Here is a 17,397-nt window from a genome sequence, read left to right on the forward strand (position 1 = left end):
GTAAACTTGCTGACAAACCTTTCTGCTTCTTGGAAGCAGGGGCAGTTAGCCTGCTGCCATTAATGGCCTGCAGCACTCTGGGGCTTGCCTTCTGTTTTCACACTGTTGTTACTTTAAGAGTTTTTGAATATTTTTCATTCCCACTATACAGTTGCTCTGTCTTGCCCTCACATGAACCCAAGTTGCTAAATTCAGAAAGGACCTGTGAAATCTCTCTTAGACCTCCAAGTCCTCCACACGTACTGCCTAGTTAAACACAGCATTTATGCCAGAGACCTGGAAGAAGATAAAAGTCATGCTTCCTTGCCTGTCTTCAGTGGACAGTATCACCTGAGTTAACCTGTGTAGCTGTGTAAAGAGGAGATATTCAGTTGGCATAAGGAGGAATACCAGTATGCAACTGCTTCCTTGGTGTCTGCCCCTTCAGAAGGTCAGTGCAAGAAACTCACCTCTATAGATCTAGAACCTTAGATTTGAGTAGAGAGGACTCAATTGGAACAGCAGTTTCTTGTTTTTATGGCTGTGCTGTCCACAAAATCAACCTGCGTTTTGATGGAAAGATGGGTCTGATTGTGCTGACTTGAGTCACAGTCTAGTATTACTTCTCAGTTCTGCTAACATGCTGCCCAGTCGCTTGGTTATTGATACCTAAAGCAAGGTTACTCTGAAAATGTACTTGGCCTTAGCTCTGGTCTTTTTAACTTCTTTACTAGTCCAGGCCTTGAGCTGTCTGAAATTATGATAGCTTTATAATACACCTGTTCACTGACAGTTTGTTTGGACTGCGTTGTTGTTGCATTTGGGTGGGCTGGGTTTTTTGTTGTTGTTCTACATTTGAGGAGAAATTAAATAACTTTTTAAAAGAACTGTTATACTACAGGTGAGTATTTAGGTTGGGCTTCTGCGGTGCTTGCCTTGCCTTCGTGCCCCTTTGCCCCCACCCAGCTCTTTTTTCCTTTATCCAAAGGCTATTTTCCCAAGTCTAAATTCTGGGAAGTCTTATATTTTGATGCGGCCATCTTCAAACTTTTTTGGACTTCATCAGTAGTGCATCTTGGATCATGCTGTGGACCATTAAGTTGCTTTTCTTGCTTTTAATGAGCATATAGCATACGAGGGCCTCCCACCTACAGATGCTCTGACTCACACAAGAGCTTTGCTCCTGTGGGGTATGTGCTGTCTTGCAGACTCATTTGCTAGATCAAAGATGTGATGTTATGAAAGCATGGCTAGGGGTTGGGTACTTCAGTGGTTCATTTCCACTCTGAAGAAGCAGTAAGATGCTCCTAAGATGGACAACATTAGATGTTTTGCTTCTTCCACCTTCAGAGTGGACTGTAGCCCCTGGGGAATGTGGTTGAGCTAGGACCTGTTGTTCTACTAGTTGGTGCTGGTTTTGAGATTCCTTTTGATTCAGGTGAACTAGGATCATGGAATTTGATGGGTTTTTTTGAATCAGGATCAGTGGGGTTTGGGAGCAGGCTTACACCTGCTCTGTCCTCACAGTGTGCATTAACCCTATTGTAGAGATGTTTCCATCATTTGGAAATGAGCCATGTTAATTCTGCATCCCTGCGGATGGCTGGCAGGCAAGCCTGTTGGACAAGGTGTGGTGACTGCTGTGCCATTGCTCTCCGGCCACTGGGAGTCAGATCTTGCCTCCTTTACAGCCTTATTGCATACCTAACAGTCCTTGAATATCTCTGTTGAGCTCCTTGAATATCTCTGTTGAGCTCTCGGAATCCTTGTTCTAGTGTATAAAAAAAGCTGGTTCCTACTTTCTTGCGTATTTATATGGATGCAGTTTTCTTCCTTGCAATGTGTGGAGTAAGAACTTATTAATGGATGACTAACCTCTCAATATTGGACACTCCTCGGTACGGCTTTGACAAGATACCTGATTCTGCCTGCAGTACTCTTTGATGTTTTGCTCCTTGATCTCTGTCCACAAACAGCTCTGATCTGACTTGCTGGCATAAGCATTACCTGTGTTGGGTGCTGCACAAGCACCTGGTGAGAGATAGTGTCTATCCTGAAAAACCTCTTGATTTGAATCAACCCACAAAAAGTATCTGAAATAGCTGAGTCAAAGGTGTTTAAATATGAAGGTGGGCAAAACTAGACAATCTGTAGTGTCACAGATCTGCTCATAGCTAAAATTGTCAGGTTACCTGACAGTTAATATCTGTTAGTAAGAATCGGGGATTAAAAAAACCCAAAACAAACACCATCAAAAAACCAAAATCCCTCTAACACCCTCTGCACTGCAGGAGTCTTTGTGTGCAGTGACTCACGCTTGCTCTGTGGCAACAGGACTGTCCTGCTGATTTCTTTTGAATAAAGTAAATGAATGCATAGCAGCATAAAAGCCCCATCTCTTCTATCAATTTAATTTTGGCAAGACCTGCTTTCAGAGCATATTCCTTGAGCCTCTTGTAACATACCTTTAAGAGTGGGAGCCAAGCTGAAGTCTTGCCTGCTCTGGAACAAACAAATCTGTTCCCTTTGAACTGGTCAATATCTAAGGTGCAACCACTGAGCTGTAGCATTTTTCATATGAAAAGGCTTTGGCTGCAGCTCACTACAGGAGATGGTCCTGTGCTCTGTCAGTCAGTCTTTTTTGTCATCTTTTTTGTCAATTTAATCCTCTCTGTGTGGAAGTTATGTCTCTGCTAGCATGAGGCAGATATTGGTGGAATTTCTGCTCATCAATTCCTATTTTAAGTCCTTGTATAATTTGTTCATCTGAGGGAAACACTGAAGAATGTGGCATCGGAGAGCAGGTGCCGTGGGATGGAAGGCACGATGGTGCCCTGTTTGCTCTTCATCTAGATGATTCTGACATTCCATCTTGCAGCTGTTCAGCTGAACAGTTCTGCATCCTGCTAGGAGAGGAGAAATGATTCCTGCCAGAACTCTCCAAGAGTCTCTTCTGGCTCGGTTGCCAACAGTGGTGAAGGAAGTAGGTCACCTTGTGCTTCAGGGTTACAACAGGATCAAAGGAATTTGTGGTACCTTGGGAGCCCGTGGGGGGAGGATGGGTGTGGGCAGTCTAGCTCTCATTACGCTAACTAATATAAATAAGTCTTTCACCTCTCCAGGGAATATTTGGGTTTGGAGAGTGCCTGGTGCTGCTGAAACAATGCTACTTTGCTGGAAAGACACTAGCTGGAAAAAGGCTGAGCAATGTTTTCTAGCCAGGAGAGATGGCCTTTGCCTCCTCCCGCTGCTTGCTGTGGTTTGTGTGACTGCTTGCCAGCAGTGGCTCCCCTGAGCTGCGCGGTGAAATCCCTGGCCTTTGACTGGGTTATTGGTACTGACAGTACAGCAAAATCCATCTCTGCAAACAGTTTGTTTAAAGGAGGGGGGGGGGGAACATCATTTAAGCTTGAGTGAACAGCAAGGTGTAAGTCAGCTGCATTGCCCCAGCCAGCCAACTATGGCACAAGAGCTCCATCATCCCGTGTCACCCTCCTGCCCGCTGGCGGCTTCCCCTGGGGCTTGAAGGGCTTTGCCTGGCCCTGCCTGCAGGAGCTCGCCTGCTGGTGTCTGTGCGGGGCTGTAGCAAGGTGGCTCTCGGTCTCTTCTCCCACCTAACAAGTGATAGGGCAAGAGGGAACGGCCGCACATTGTGCCAGCAGAGGTTGAGATGGGATATTGGGAAAAAATTCCCCCCCGAAAGGGTTGTGCAGCCCTGGAACAGGCTGCCCAGGGAGATGGTGGAGTCACCGTCCCTGGCAGGTAATTAAAAGGTGTTTAGATGTGGTGCTCAGGGGCAGGGTTGGTGGTGGTCTTGGCAGCGCTGAGTTAACAGTTGGACTTGATGATCTTAAAGGTCTTTCCCAACCAGATGATTCTGTGATTCTATTCTTGGTGCTGGCTGAAGAGGCTGGAACCAGGCCTGGCTGGCACACACCCCTAGGTAAGGGCACAATGCTGTCATCTTTGCCACTGGGATATCTCCTGTCAGCCCTGAATTTAGCTCTGGTCTCCATGTCATAGCCACACCTGGGTCATTCTCTTGAAGATCACTTCAAAGTACTTCAACTAGTTTTCTCTTTCTTCCTGGATGTAGTTTCTGTGCTGTACATGTAGTAACAGCAGGAGATTTGATGGCATCAACAGGAAGAGTTCTCCGGTGAGTCTCAGCGGTGGGGAGCCTGTGGTGGTGTTCCTCACTGTGCTGCTGATGGGTTGTGGAACACCTGAAAAGGTGCATCTCCCCCTCCCCCCTGTCCCACTCTGTTTCAGCGGCAGGGTGGTTAGTAGGGCTGTCCCTCGCACATGCCATTTGTTTGGAGAGCGTGGGTGACATGGGACCTCCAGTCAGGCTGGCAGCCAGGCTGGCTGTGGCCCCCGTGGGGCTCTGGGAGAAGGCTGACCTGGCAGCCCAGGCGTCTGGGCTGCGGCGTGCGAGGTGGGGGAGGAGGGTCCTGCTGAAGGAGCTCTGCCAGGGAGTGTGGGCAGCAGGAAGGGGCAGAGTGTCTGGTCATACCTGCTATTCTTGAAGCAAGATGCTGTTAATCCTCTTTGCTTCTCCCAGTGGCTGTGAAGCATTTGCACAACGAGGATGCTGAGGCCAGTTGCCATGGCAAACTGAGGGAGTTGAAGCACGTGGTCCCTGCCTGCCTTTGAGATGCCTGTCACAAATTGTTCCTGACAGGTGCAAGAAAATCCTCATATCTGCTCCGTGCTGACTCCTGGATGTTGATCCTCGTTCTGTTCGAGTTTCAACCACAGTTCAGGTGATTATGCTTTGCTGTGCCTGTGTTTCATCCGTGTTACCCATGCCTGAGCATTGCCTACTCGCTCCTAAAAGATGGATAAAAGAAGTCCCCTTCGAGAAAATTAAATTACTTCGTTCTCACAGGGATTATCCAGCTCTAGGAACTGAATGAAAAGCAGTTGTTAGCTTAGTGTGTAGCATTTAAAGCTTCTCTGCAGAGTTACCAGTTCCTTATTTCGTACTTAGAAGATTTTTTAGGTCTGTGTTGCTGGGGCACAGGGAAATGCAGTTGCTGGGGACAGAAGGCTCCGTTGTAGTGCCTGGCATGGTAGTCACAGGGAGCCCAGTGTTAGGTAACTGCAGGGAAGATGCGCACGTGTAAACGCTGCACAGGACTAGGAGCATCCATCCCTTCTTTGAGAGCTTGTTGGATTTTGATGTTAAATGCCAGCGTTAAGGTTGCAATGTAGCTTCGTCCTTCTGGTTATTTTCCCTTCTCAAAAACCAGTCTGCTCTGTGTGTGCAGAACTGACCCCAATCTGTCCCTGTTTTTCAACAGACAATGGTAAGTCTGTGTGAGGAACCCTTGGAAATTTCCATCTGCACTCAAGCATTACGGTAGCATTTTGAAGTAAAACTATTATGCAATATAGGATCTATAAACGGGCAGAGGTCAGCTAACCTGTGTCACTGCTAGGAGCTGCAAATAATTCTGCAAGTTCTCATTCAGTAACAGTTGTGTAATCATTAAGATTATCAGCCTCCAAGATAAATACTGTAAAGATAAGGCAGTGTCAAATGAGTTGCCTTTGCCTTCTTTATCGCTTTTTAAAAGAGCTGACCATGGATGCTGGTTATGCTGGGGTCTTTCCTTGCAGCAACACCACCGTGCAGCACCAAAATATTTTGTTGATAACTTTTTTTATAGACATCTAGTCAGAAGCTTGTCCTATAAAATGTACTGGCACTGATTCAACAGAGACTCCACTATGCTCTAGTCCTGCACTTAAGCATTGTTAAATGTTAATGGCACTTGAGCATCTTCGTAAGTGTCTGCTTAAGGGCTTGTTTGAGTTTGGGTGGTTTGGCTTTGGGTGCTATTGTTTGTTAGAAAAGCAAATGAAAGGTTGCTGATCTGCACGCTGAAGCAAGGAGAAACAGAATGAAACATTGAGGCAGGGCTGAATGAAATAGGGCTATTCTGACTCTCCTGTCCAGGTAGATGGACGTGGGAAATGTTCTCTACAGTTCCTAAAAAGGATTTTTCAAACCTCTTGCTTGTTTCGTACCACCGTTTCCTGGACTAATTGACAGAGTTGCTGTTGTCACTTATTTAACAAATCAGTGCAAGCACAAACAAGGACAAAAATAAGTGTCTGCTAATATGAACAGATTTATCTGTCCTCATCCCCACGCCTTTTCCCACGAGCATAATTTCTACGTAGCTTACTGAGCAAACCTTAGTGCCAAGTATTTAATCTTATCCGTGAGGGGCAAAGGGTGCTAAGAGCAGGGTTGTTTTCTTTGCACGTTAGTGGCGTCTCTAAAGAAGAGACAGATGCTGGTGCAGCCTCTTCTCAGAATGGCATAGGAGGAATGTTGGGTTGAGATGTAGCTTAAACTGAGGTTATTAATAAATTACTCATTATGTGTTAAGGAAAACATGCTGAAGAGTTGTAAGTGCAGGAAAGTCACAGTTCAGGATAAGCATAAGAGAAATCCAACACGACCTCTGCCAATTCATGATGATAGATACAGATCATGTATATTGCTGCTGTAAACCTTTGACTGCATGGGAGAGTCCAGGCAGCCCTGAGCCTGCCGAGATGCTGCTGCTTCCTTCGAGCCTCAGTGGACTCCTCAGTTGGGAGTTCCTTGCTTTGCTCAGGCTTGTCTTGATGGTCTTGACTTCTGACCATGCTGAACGACCCTGTGTCCCTTTGTCTTGCACGCTCTTCTGGCACCTCTCTGTGTAGCACAACTGAAAACTTTAGACAATTCCTGTGTGGCCAGTTCATGTTTTGCCGCCTGCCCTCCCCTGCTGCCCCGTTGTGTGCTGTGGGTTGGTGATGAGCCAAGCGATCGCTCAGTGGTGTTTGTCCATCAGGAGGTCCAGGCAGGATTTATGTGCTCCAGAGGGCTTTTGGAGCCACAGCTGACAGGTGCTGAAAATACCAGCATTATTTTATTGGTTTTGTTTAGTCCTGGCTTTTGAGGTTAACTAGAACTACACGTGGGGAGTGTTACTCCCCTGGTGACTGCCCTTGCACTGAGGCGGTGGTTAGAGAGCAGCAGCGATCCCTGGGCTCCAGGAAAGAATGCAAGGAGCTGCCAACCTAACTGTTCGCTTAGTGGCACATCAGCCATAGCCCTGCAAAAAACGTTTCACTCTCCCTAATCTTCCAAAACCAATCAGTTGGTGTTTTGTACAGTGCTGGAATTTGCTGAGCTGGTTTCCTCCAGCAATTTTTCCGTCACATGGAATTCCCGGGCAGTGCTGGCTGGCACTTGGTGCACAGACACTTGGCTGGAGCTCCTGCCGACAGGGAACACGTTCCCTCAAGGTTGTGCTTTTGTTTTGTTCCGTTTCAGTCCCGTGCTTAGTAATAATTAATTCCTTTGTTGCCTGAACGTGGAGCATTTCCTCTAGAAGGCTCAGGCAAACATCCCTGCTCCCAAATAATAATGGTAAATGTTTAAAAGCCAAGGACAGGACGCCAGGTTAATCTTCACTTTTGGATTGTGACCCTCCAGTGTTCCGAAGCTGTCACTCTGCTGGGAGACATCTGCAGCAGCTTGTGTGGCCACAGTCCAGGCGTGATGGCATGGCCATTGGCAGCATTCCCACACTGTGTATGCGGCAGCAGCACCTGGAAGCTGCCTTTGCTGCCTCTGCCCTGGCCCAAGAGGGGCAGAGCTCTTGGCTGGCTCTGGGGCTTGCCCGTGCTGCCCAGCGCTGCTGCTGGTAATCAAGGGCAGCTCAGCTGCCTCCTGGTGCGCTGAGGTGATGCCAGCTTCACTTGTTCAACACTTTGAGAGCTGCTGATACAAAGCACCAGATGAAATCTGGATGTCTGTTACATTATGTTTCAAATACCTCAAAAAATAAATGAAATCTGAATTCCTTTTGCCACGAAGGAAAAGGAAAAACCCTTCCCAATGACAACCCTGGTCTGGTTGTGCTGGGAGGTGTGGTGGTGGATGGATTCAATGTACTTCTTGGAAGCTGGCTCCAGGTGACAGCGCTCTGTGAGCTGAGATTGAATCCAGTGTTTTCCTGTTCCATGGGTCTGTGCAGGGGCTTCAAAGAGGAGCCCCAAAGACACCCAACCCCAGCGCTCACTCCCTGTATTCCAGTGGTTTCTATAACCTAATGCTGAGACCTTTTGGCTGTAGGAAACAAGCTCCCAGGAAGAGAACTGAGTGACTGAGGCTCACTTAGAGGTGCCTGAACTGAGGTTCCCTTGTCGCTCCGGCCTGACCCTTGTCAGCAATGTGGCCAGCAGCAGCCCTCCCTGGGACAGGCAAGTGGAAATTTCCTTCCCATCCCCAGTGTCTTGTGAAAACATCATAAAACATCCGTGGCGTTCTTTACCCTTGCTTACGAGAGGGGAAAAAAAAAAATATCTATAAACCCCAATCCTTAATTACCCATTACAAACATGAAATGCTGCAGGCGATTGCTCAAGGAGGTGAAATGCCGCAGTGCTCAGCGGGATGGGTTGCATCTCTGCATGGATGGCAGGCGCGTTCCTGCTGCTCACTGCAGAGACCCTCACGCTTGCGTGGCCGGGGCAGTTTGCCGTGCCCATGGCTTGCAGGGGCGGTGGTGCCCGCATCCCCGGCCAGGCTGCGGCCTCCCAGCCGTCCCTGCCTCGCCGGAGCCTCTGCTATGGCCTCAACCTGGTTTTCTGGGTGATGATCCCTTACGGGGTGCCGTGGGGGTTTGGGGATGTTTTAAATATTTGATCATCAGCTTTCAAAGCTGCCGGTAGATCTCTTGGCACCCTCACCAGCAATCTTTTTGTATTTGAGCGCGCTGGAAGGAGGATACGGGCCCCCTCTTCCGCAGCTCTGGGTAGGACGTAGGCTGAGGTTTAGGGGAGCCGGCTTTGAATGTGGTTCCAGCAGGCTCCTTCGGTAACTCAAGACAAATCAGAAATCAGTCACTTTGCTGGCTCTCTGGGGTCTGTAGGAAGAGGTTTGGTGATAGGTGTCTCCACACTGATGCTGTCTTTTAAGGTTTTAAAGCCCCTTAAGCATTACTGGTGTAGCACAAGTTACATTGCATGCGTTTGTCATGCCCAGAAGTACCGATCTCTGTCAGTTTTTGAAGGAGGCATATACTCTCCATGCCTACCCCTGGACACTGCTCCGAGTCCTGGGCTGGCTCCAAGGGGCTGCAGTTTGCTTCCCCTCATCAAAGCAGTGCCCCTGGTCACCCTTTCCCGGGGTGCAGCCTTCCTGCTTGCTCCTGGTGCATCCCCTTCCGCACACGTTTCAGGGCTCTCAGTTGCACCGTGCTGGGAATGGCTCTCATCCCTTGTGTTACGCCTGGGCTTAGGCTGAATTATAGCGAGCTAAGCCTCGGATGGGAGTGATGTTTTCAGAGTGTTTTTTCCCTCCCTAGAGCTACATCGACCGTTTCCCAGGGCGCTGTGGCTCCGTGCGTGCCCCATGCACACAGTGCTCTGGTCCTTCTGGCACGTGCTACCTCTTGGCAGCACCAGCAGGTAAGAGCCGCCCAGTGAAGTGGGCCAGCTGGGCTTCGCACAGGTGCCAGCCCTCCAGTTATCTACACGAAAGAAATCACGTCCTGAGTCTTGGCAGTAACCCTACAACAACAACAACAAAAAACCAACCACAGGGAACAAAAAAACCCAAAGCCTTGAACCAAGGAACGGGCGGTGATAAAGAGCTTTTATATTCCTGGGGGCTGGCCTATCAGCTTTTATTGCCCCCTTTCTTTTTTTTTTTTCTTTAAGCAATGCAAATCCAATCTGTTTTCTAGAGCCTCCCCATCTACTACCTCTTCATATAGGTCAAGGGGAGCCTGCCAGCCTTTCAGCAGGACAAGCAGGGTGCTCCTGGAGGGTCCTCATCCCTGCACCAGGACCCCTCGGAGACCTGAGCCTGCATCTCCAGTTTCTCAAGCCCTCTGCTCTGCAGCATCCTTCAGTTGTACCCGCAGGGCCAGCTGCCACCAGGACTCTACCTGCTTTGTTCCAGCCCTGCTCATGGCCGCTGCCAAGTTTGATCACCCTGCACTGAAGGAGACGATGGACATCGACATCGAGCCCAAGCCCCTGCGGCCCCACTGGTATGAGCGTTACGTCCAGCCCTGCGTGGCCGAGCTGCTGGGCAGCACGCTGTTCATCTTCATCGGCTGCCTCTCCGTGGTCGAGGACGCGACGGACACTGGGAGGCTGCAGCCTGCCCTGGCGCATGGGCTGGCCCTGGGGCTCACCATCGCTATCCTGGGGAACATCAGGTAAGGGGGGCTGGCACTTGGGGTGGCACGTGCTCCCCCTGCCACCTCCTCTGCACCCCCTTGCCAGGGTGGCACGGTCCCTGCTGCATGTGCGGTTTCCATGCGTGGCAGGAAGACATGCTCCTGTCTCCCCACATGCTGCCTTTAGGATTTTTCCTGCCAAATATTGGTGACTGCTGCAACGCTGCACTGCCCTTGAGCCTCTCGGTTAGCGGCATGGCTGCTTAGGTGGTGGTTGTCCATAACGCCTTGGGTTTGGGGAGTTTGCTTTTGATTGCAACGTTTGGTTCTCATGCCCCTCCGGTCAGCTCAGCACAGCCCACGGATGGGGTGGCTCTGGGCTGGGACACAAAACTCCCCCGGCCAGGGAGGGTGGCTCCGCCGGGCTCACGAGCAAGCCCCAGAGTCCAGAGCAAACTGATAATTTATCAGCACCTGATTAGGAGGGATAATGCCATGGGGTGAGGTTTGTGCAGCTGGGCCTCAGTGACCTGGGGGGTGTGCTGGCAGAGCTGAGCTGGATGCCTGCTGCACCCCAAGCCCTTGGCACAGTGAAGCCAGGGGAGCAGCACAGAGGGGCTGTGATGAGGGGCTGTGATGAGGGGCTGCAGAGGCATCCTGGGGGTCCCCTGTTAGCTCTGAAGCCAGGAGGAGACAGCTCAGAGTCCTGTGCAGGGAGATTTTAGCCTAAAATCAGGTTTTAGAGATTTGTGTCCAGAGAGGCTGGAGGGGAGCCTGGCTCAGGATACGTGCTCGCTGGCCAGGCTGCTGTCCGTGCCGCAGGCAGGTGGGTGCTGTGGCCGGGGTTTATTGCAGACAGGTCCTCCTTTAGCTCCTGGGCTCCCACCCATCCTGGGCGTATGTGCAGCCAGAGCACTGTCCAGCCAAGATGTTTGCTACCCTTAACAACATAACTTCTTGCTCTCGTATGATGGGTCTTTAATTACAGCTGAAGAATAAGATGTGATTATAATTCCTAGACACTCTGACTCATCGGTTTAACCAGCAATTATTATTAGGGCTGATTGGTTATGAAACTTGTTCATTAATGCGTGTCTCATGGTGATCTGTTTTAATTAGAAGATATCTGAGTTTGTCTTGCATGTGGTCTTTGAGATGAATGATTTAGCTCTTGTAACGAGGTGAGCGCCAGCCTCTGCCAGCCCTTCCCAGGGCCGTGGCGGGCAGTGCACAGGGATGCAGAGCGCCCTGTGCACCTTTGCATTTACACTGAGCAGAGGCAAATAAACCCTGAAAATCCGACTAGGGTCCAGCAGCGCTGGTGTGGCTGGGAGGTGGCCTCAGCTCTGTCTTACAGCACTTGCCCTGTTCCCTGCTTCCTCGGGGATGTGTGGGTACAAGCTCCATCAGTGCCTCCCCTCCTTCCCCTGAGCAGCACAGATGGCTGCCATCAGGATGCAAAGGGGAATGACTGTCCTCCCTGAGTCCTTGTCCTCGGAGGAGCCGCTCCACAGAGTGCTGGTGGTCGGGCTGTGCTGCTCCCACAAGCAGAGCTTTTGCTGGGGTGGGGGGCAGCAGTGAAACCCCCACTGCACCAGGGTCTTGGGCAGGGCTTTGGTGCCTTCCCCAGCCTGCAGCACCCTGCAACACCGGGAGAGACCCCTTCTCCCCGCACCTGCCCTGGCAGGGCTGTGGCAGCTCCTGGAAGCATCTGGGGTCTCTGGACACGCAGCCCCAAACCCTGTCACGCAGACTGCACCATGGCAGCTCCTGCCCCTGCTGGCACTGTAGGAAGGGTTGGGTATCTGGGGTGAAGATGTTGCTGCTTTGAAGCAGTAACTGCAGAGAAAGAAAAGCCTGGGTTCTGCTCTTCTGCGATGTGTAGCACTTTCTCACGGGATGGACTGCAAAAGCATTTGCGGCTCCCGACCGTGGCGAGCGTAGGGCTCCAGCCCCAGGAGTGAACCCACTGCTGGGGGTGAACCCCATGCTGATGCTCTTCTCTCCTTTGCAGCGGAGGCCACTTCAACCCCGCCGTGTCCTTGGGTGCGTGGCTGGTTGGTGGGCTGAACATCACGATGCTCATTCCTTACTGGGTCTCCCAGCTGTGCGGAGGGGTGATAGGAGCTGGCCTGACAAAGGTAGGGTCACGCAGGGAGTCTCTTTAGGCAGCGCTGACACTGGGGTGCAGGGGCTCCCACTGCTCCGCCAGGGCTGGGCTGGCCGGCCCCAAACTGCTGCCCAGCCCTGGGGTCCCCAGCAGCAGCGCGCGGGGTGGGGAGGACAAGGGGCACTGGGTGCATCGGTTCTGCCTGGCGCTGAGAGTGCTGGTTTCTCACAGGGTGACAAGCTCGTAGGTTTGCTGCGTGGGCCTGGGGCTTCTCTGGCGCCGGGGGCCAGGGCACCCAGTGCCTCCTCCCAGCTCTTCCACAGTCTGGCTGCAGGACTCGGGCAGCTTGTCCCCTGCTGCCAGCTTGGGTCTGGCAGTGCCGCTGTGGGGGCACGGCTAATTAATCCTCAGTGCCAGCTGTTCTCCAGAGGTTTGCTGTGGCGCACTAATTAGCACAGAACGATGCATGGTACCTCTGCAGCTCTAGCCATTTCCTTTGCCTGTGCTTCTCCTTACGGTGCTGCCCTGTAACGTTAATTCACCTTTGGCGTGGCCCGTTCCCAGTGTCCGGGCAGCCCGGCCTGGCCACCGCACACCCCTGGTGTCTGGGTGAGCCTCATCCCAGGGCCGGGAGAGCAGTGGCTGGCTCATTATCCTTCACTAATGAGTTTATATTTGCCAGGCGCTTAGGGCTGGCTTTCAGGAGGAAAGTGATGAGATTAGCTCCTCTTTAACCTGATGCTCCACCCGCCCACGCTGTCCTGACAGTGAGCACATATGCCCGTTAAAGCCCACAATATGGAGCGTGGAGGGCACAGACAGGGCTCCCCCCGCGCAGGTTGTGGCGGAAAGCAACCAGTATGTGTATGCCCACGGAGGAGCCTTCAGCAGCATCGTGGCCGACGAGCAGATCTCCTCCGTCCTTGTGGGCGAGATCATCATGACCACCTTCCTGGTCCTGGCGGTCTGCATGGGCGCCATCAATGGGAAGACCAAGACCCCGCTGGCACCCTTCTGCATCGGCCTCGTGGTCACGGTTGACATCCTGGCAGGGTGAGCTTGTGGGTCCTCTCCCTCTGCGTGTTCCCGCTGGCCTGCCGGTGCCATCCACTCCAGCAGCTGCTGGCACCGGGCAGGGTGCCTCCAGCGCGGGGTCAGGGTGGGACTGTGGCTGTGGGGACAGAGCTGCTGCTCGGAGCTCCCTGCTGTGCCGGCTGAGCAGAGCCTGCGGGCAGCTCCAAGCACCCAGCGTCAGGGCTCCCCCGCTCCCTCCCTGGCCAGCACCACGGCTGCTGCATCCTGCACCAGGGAAGAGAGGGTGCCTGGGGTGGGGGGCATGTGCCCCTCGCAGCACAGCACAGCACCTGCTGGCTGGGGAAACTGAGGAAAGCTGAGCACACCACGGGGTTGGCAAACGAGCCCAGTGGCCCCTCTGGTATTTTTGGGGAGAGTTCCTAGGCGCAGCCAGGCTGGGTGCAGGAAAGGCCATCGGCTCGAGCCTGGCACGTGGCACTGGAGCCAAAGCGGCCTTTACAAGTGCCTGTCAGGGGCTGATAAACCCAAGGGCTGCAGGGGCGGTGTTTGTCGTAGGAAGCCCTGAGCAAACAGCAGAGGGTTCATCTGGAGCCGTTTCTCGCTGCGTGTCCTCAAGGCTGCTGGAAGCGCTGCCAAGCTCGGCCTTGGCGCAGGCAGGTGTTGCGGGCGAGCAGCCTGGGTCTTGTGCCACTGCAATCAGATAACGAACTGCACAATTATGAATGTTAATGGCTTGTTTAGTTAAGGCAGTGCCCCCTCTAGTGGGATCCAGAGCTGTTATTTAAACACTGCACAAACCTCGAGTGCAAATATTTATCTGTTGCAGTTTTGTTTAATCTGTAAAACACTGTTGTCTCTCCTGACCCACTCCACAAGCCATGTGTGGCACAGAGCTTTCCCTGTTTAAAAGCCTGGCTCCCAGTAAGCCCCCAGATAGACTCAGCACTGGTGCTTCAACCCTGCACCGGGTTTACCCCAGGAGCTTGCAAACAGAAGCGAAGGCTGGTGCCTGCTGGCACCGAGCAGCCGCTCGAGTCTGGGCTTCCTTACGCCGCCAGGGCAAACTGTCCTCGGGCACCGAGCAGACCCCGCAGCAGGGGGGACATGGGTGCTGGTCTCATGTCCCGCAGGGCTGATGCAAATGCTTTGTTCATCTTTCAGAGGTGGCGTGTCCGGAGCCTGCATGAATCCTGCCCGAGCCTTTGGGCCAGCTGTGGTAGCAAACTACTGGGATTATCACTGGGTTTACTGGGTAGGGCCCATGGTTGCTGCTCTCCTCGTCAGCACACTGGTGAGGTACGTGATGCCCACAGCAGTAAGGAGAGAAGAGCCATGCAGGCTGACACCCCCTGCTCCGGTTTCCCACCCGGCTGCCTCCCCGGGGGCTCTGCCTCGCATGCTGCCCGAGCTGCTTCCCTGCTCCCTGGGTCAAGGCTGCCAGCAGCCGCTTTTCCAGAGAGGTGTCTGAGGGCTGGGGACTCCCTCCCCTTCTCCTTCCCATGAGGACAGGGTGACAGTGAAGAGCCAACCTGTGCCCAAACCCACCTGTTTGCTCCATCCATGTAGTCTTGTGGGTGAATCCAGGCTCAGGCTGGTGCTGGGCTGGTGCTGTTGCTGTTTCTGTTCCACGCTTGCAATGGCAAAAACCACTGACCCCCAGTTTCTCTCTCTCTGACCTCCCCAAAGGCTCCTGCTCGGTGACCGGACCACCCGCCTGCTCCTGAAGTGATGCTGGGTGCGGAGCCATATGCGTCTGCTGCGGGCAGCCAGTGCAGCTCAGCATGGCCAGCGTCAAGCCCCCTGCTCCTGCTTCTCACCATCCCACCTCCCCTCTGCGCCCCCCAGGCAGCCTGCGCTCAGGAGATGGTTCGGTTGATGCTGCAGGGACGATGGAAAGCAGCCCAGCTGAACCAGGCAGCCCTGTGCTGGCAGCAGGGCCAGGCAGCACTGCTCCCATCCTGGTCCCCGGGGCTTTGCCAGCCGCTGCTGCGGCAGCAGGACTGGCTCACCAGGAGCATCCTCTGACCCACACCAGTGCCCATGGGGTCCCAGCATCGGCCATGCACAGCATCCATCCCACCGGGGCCATGCCAGGGTGTCTGCAGTGCCAGGGAGCCCTGTGCCCTCTAGGGTGGGCACCACTGTCCCATGCTCAGGTGGCCGAGGGTGCATGGCTGTAGCCAGCAGCCTGGTGCTGGCCTCCCCTCCAGGAGCATCTCCAGCTCCCTGGGGCAGGGGGTGAGAGCTGCCCGTTCCCAGCCGCCCTGCGAGGAACCTGCTCTAATCCTGCTGAGGTAGCAAGAATCTGAGTCAAGCAGCCCTGCCTGGTGACCATGCGGCATCGCTCACCAGCGCTGACGCTAACTGGTTTCTAACTTCTTGGTGACAATACGAATTCTGAGGCCTGATGTGGCTAGCTGCTCTGCCTTGGCATGCCCCCGGGGGTCCCCCGGCCCCCACTGCTGCGGTGGGTGCTGCGGGGCTCCATGCCCTGCCCCATGCTGGCTCCTGCATTTGTCTCTCACTCAGGCATCTCTGCTCCCTCCCCGCTCACACCCAGCGCGCGGGGAGCCCACGCTCCAGCATGGCAGGGTCTCCCTCCACAGGAGCCCACTCCCCAGCTGTGCTGTGGGTCAGCTGCTCTCCCTCATGCAGGTGCGGGATGAGGCCGAGCGGCTCTTGCTGGGGGGCGAGGGGAGGGGGCTGCCTGAGCAGAGGGAGCTGCTGCCATAAGCAGGAGGAGTCAGCAGACAGAATTGTGATGGAGCTGTGTGGGCAGCGGGAGAGGAGCCAGCGCAGCAGCTTTACGTCAGCTGGGTATCCGTCCCCTACGGCAGCTCTGCCCTGATTCATCCTGTGGCCTTCCCGGCCTTCCCTGTGCTGGGGGGATTCGTAGGGACCCCATCCCCACCCCTCAGAGGGCCTGTTGGGGGGTGAACCGCTGCAGCAGGGTCATTGCAAGTACTCCCAGTAAGGAGCCCCTCACCTTACCTGGCTTTAGTCACTCCTAATTTCGTAAACTTTTAACTTGGGAAAGGGCTGTTGCTTTCCCAGCCCCGACATGTGTGGCTCTGAGGAGCCCCTGGGCTGGCCCTGGGGCAGGGGCTGTGCTGGGACAGCTGTGCCCCCCCAGCACGGGGCTGACCACCCAGCCCAGCACCTGGGGCACCCATCCAGAAACAAGGCTGGAGGGCAGGTGGGAAAGGGCTGGGCTGCCACAAGCAGGAGCGATGGCATCTTCCCAGGGCCAGGGCCTGTGTGCTGGGCTCCGGCTGTTCCCCCTCTCCTGCTGCCAGCAGGTCTGGAGGGAAACCCTGGGCAAAGCCGGTGCTTCCTCCCTCCCTCCGCAGGCTGCTCCACGCAGAGGCAGAGGAGCTGATGCTGTGGCAGCGAGGACGTTCCCAGCTTTCTGATGTCCCCGTGGGGCTGGCAGAGCCTTGCACAATGTCACCTCGCTATTTTCAGCTTGTTTTCTAATTTCCCAGTGCAGGAGGTGACCCACACGCACACAAACACACACAAAGCTGTATTCTTTTTTAGAAAAGGACAAGGTTGTGGAGATGCTGAAGTGAGGAAATGGCAGAACTACAGCATCCCTGACTTGGGGGTGGGGGTGTGATTGCCTGCATCCCTCCCCGCTGGTGGCATGTGCAGGGCTGGGCAGCGTGGCCCCAGGTGAGCCAGGGCACGGGCAGCTGCACACTCAGGAGGGAAAATGATGCAACTCACAGAAGCAGACAAATAGCATGAAGATGTCACTGGGACGGTTGTCATGGCAACGCCACAAAAAAAATGCCATACCAAACAAGGAGCAAAGTCGCAGTTTCCTCCCCAAAGGGACTTGGGGCGGGGGGGTGGGGGCAGGGGAGTGGGAGCTGGGGGCCCTGGGGAGCAGCAGTGGGGGTGCAGGCAGCTGCCACTCTTAGGCGATGGGTGCCCACCTTCCCCTTTCAAGAGGAAGCAAGGCCTGGCGGTGCTGCAGGAAACACGCTTTGGCTGCAGCTGCCACTGCACCCCGGCTGCACCCGGCCGCTCCCTGCACCCCAGCTCCAGGCACTTCTCCTGGCGGGTGCA

The 17,397-nt window shown here is 53.8% G+C and overlaps 1 protein-coding gene and 1 long non-coding RNA gene across 3 annotated transcripts; both read left to right on the forward strand.

Moving 5' to 3' along the window:
• Positions 1–126: 126 nt before the first annotated feature.
• On the forward strand, positions 127–8,250 carry LOC130148420 (uncharacterized). The gene is made up of 3 exons (XR_008821556.1): positions 127–430; positions 4,664–4,745; positions 8,123–8,250. It is a non-coding gene; the product is annotated as an uncharacterized LOC130148420 (long non-coding RNA).
• A 703-nt stretch (positions 8,251–8,953) lies between these two features.
• On the forward strand, positions 8,954–17,147 carry AQP8 (aquaporin 8). 2 transcript variants are annotated; one of them, XM_056338567.1, is made up of 6 exons: positions 8,954–9,459; positions 9,768–10,217; positions 12,193–12,319; positions 13,127–13,341; positions 14,485–14,619; positions 15,010–17,147. In XM_056338567.1, the coding sequence occupies exons 1-6, from the start codon at positions 9,404–9,406 to the stop codon at positions 15,050–15,052; spliced, it is 1,026 nt and encodes a 341-aa protein (XP_056194542.1). In that variant the 5' UTR covers positions 8,954–9,403; the 3' UTR covers positions 15,053–17,147. The 2 variants fall into 2 exon arrangements, with proteins under 2 accessions (XP_056194542.1, XP_056194543.1); XM_056338568.1 differs by having other exon boundaries at positions 8,954–10,217.
• The last annotated feature ends 250 nt before the right edge of the window (positions 17,148–17,397 follow it).

This window comes from Falco biarmicus, chromosome 4 (genome assembly GCF_023638135.1).
Source record: "Falco biarmicus isolate bFalBia1 chromosome 4, bFalBia1.pri, whole genome shotgun sequence".
Classification (NCBI taxonomy): domain Eukaryota; kingdom Metazoa; phylum Chordata; class Aves; order Falconiformes; family Falconidae; genus Falco; species Falco biarmicus.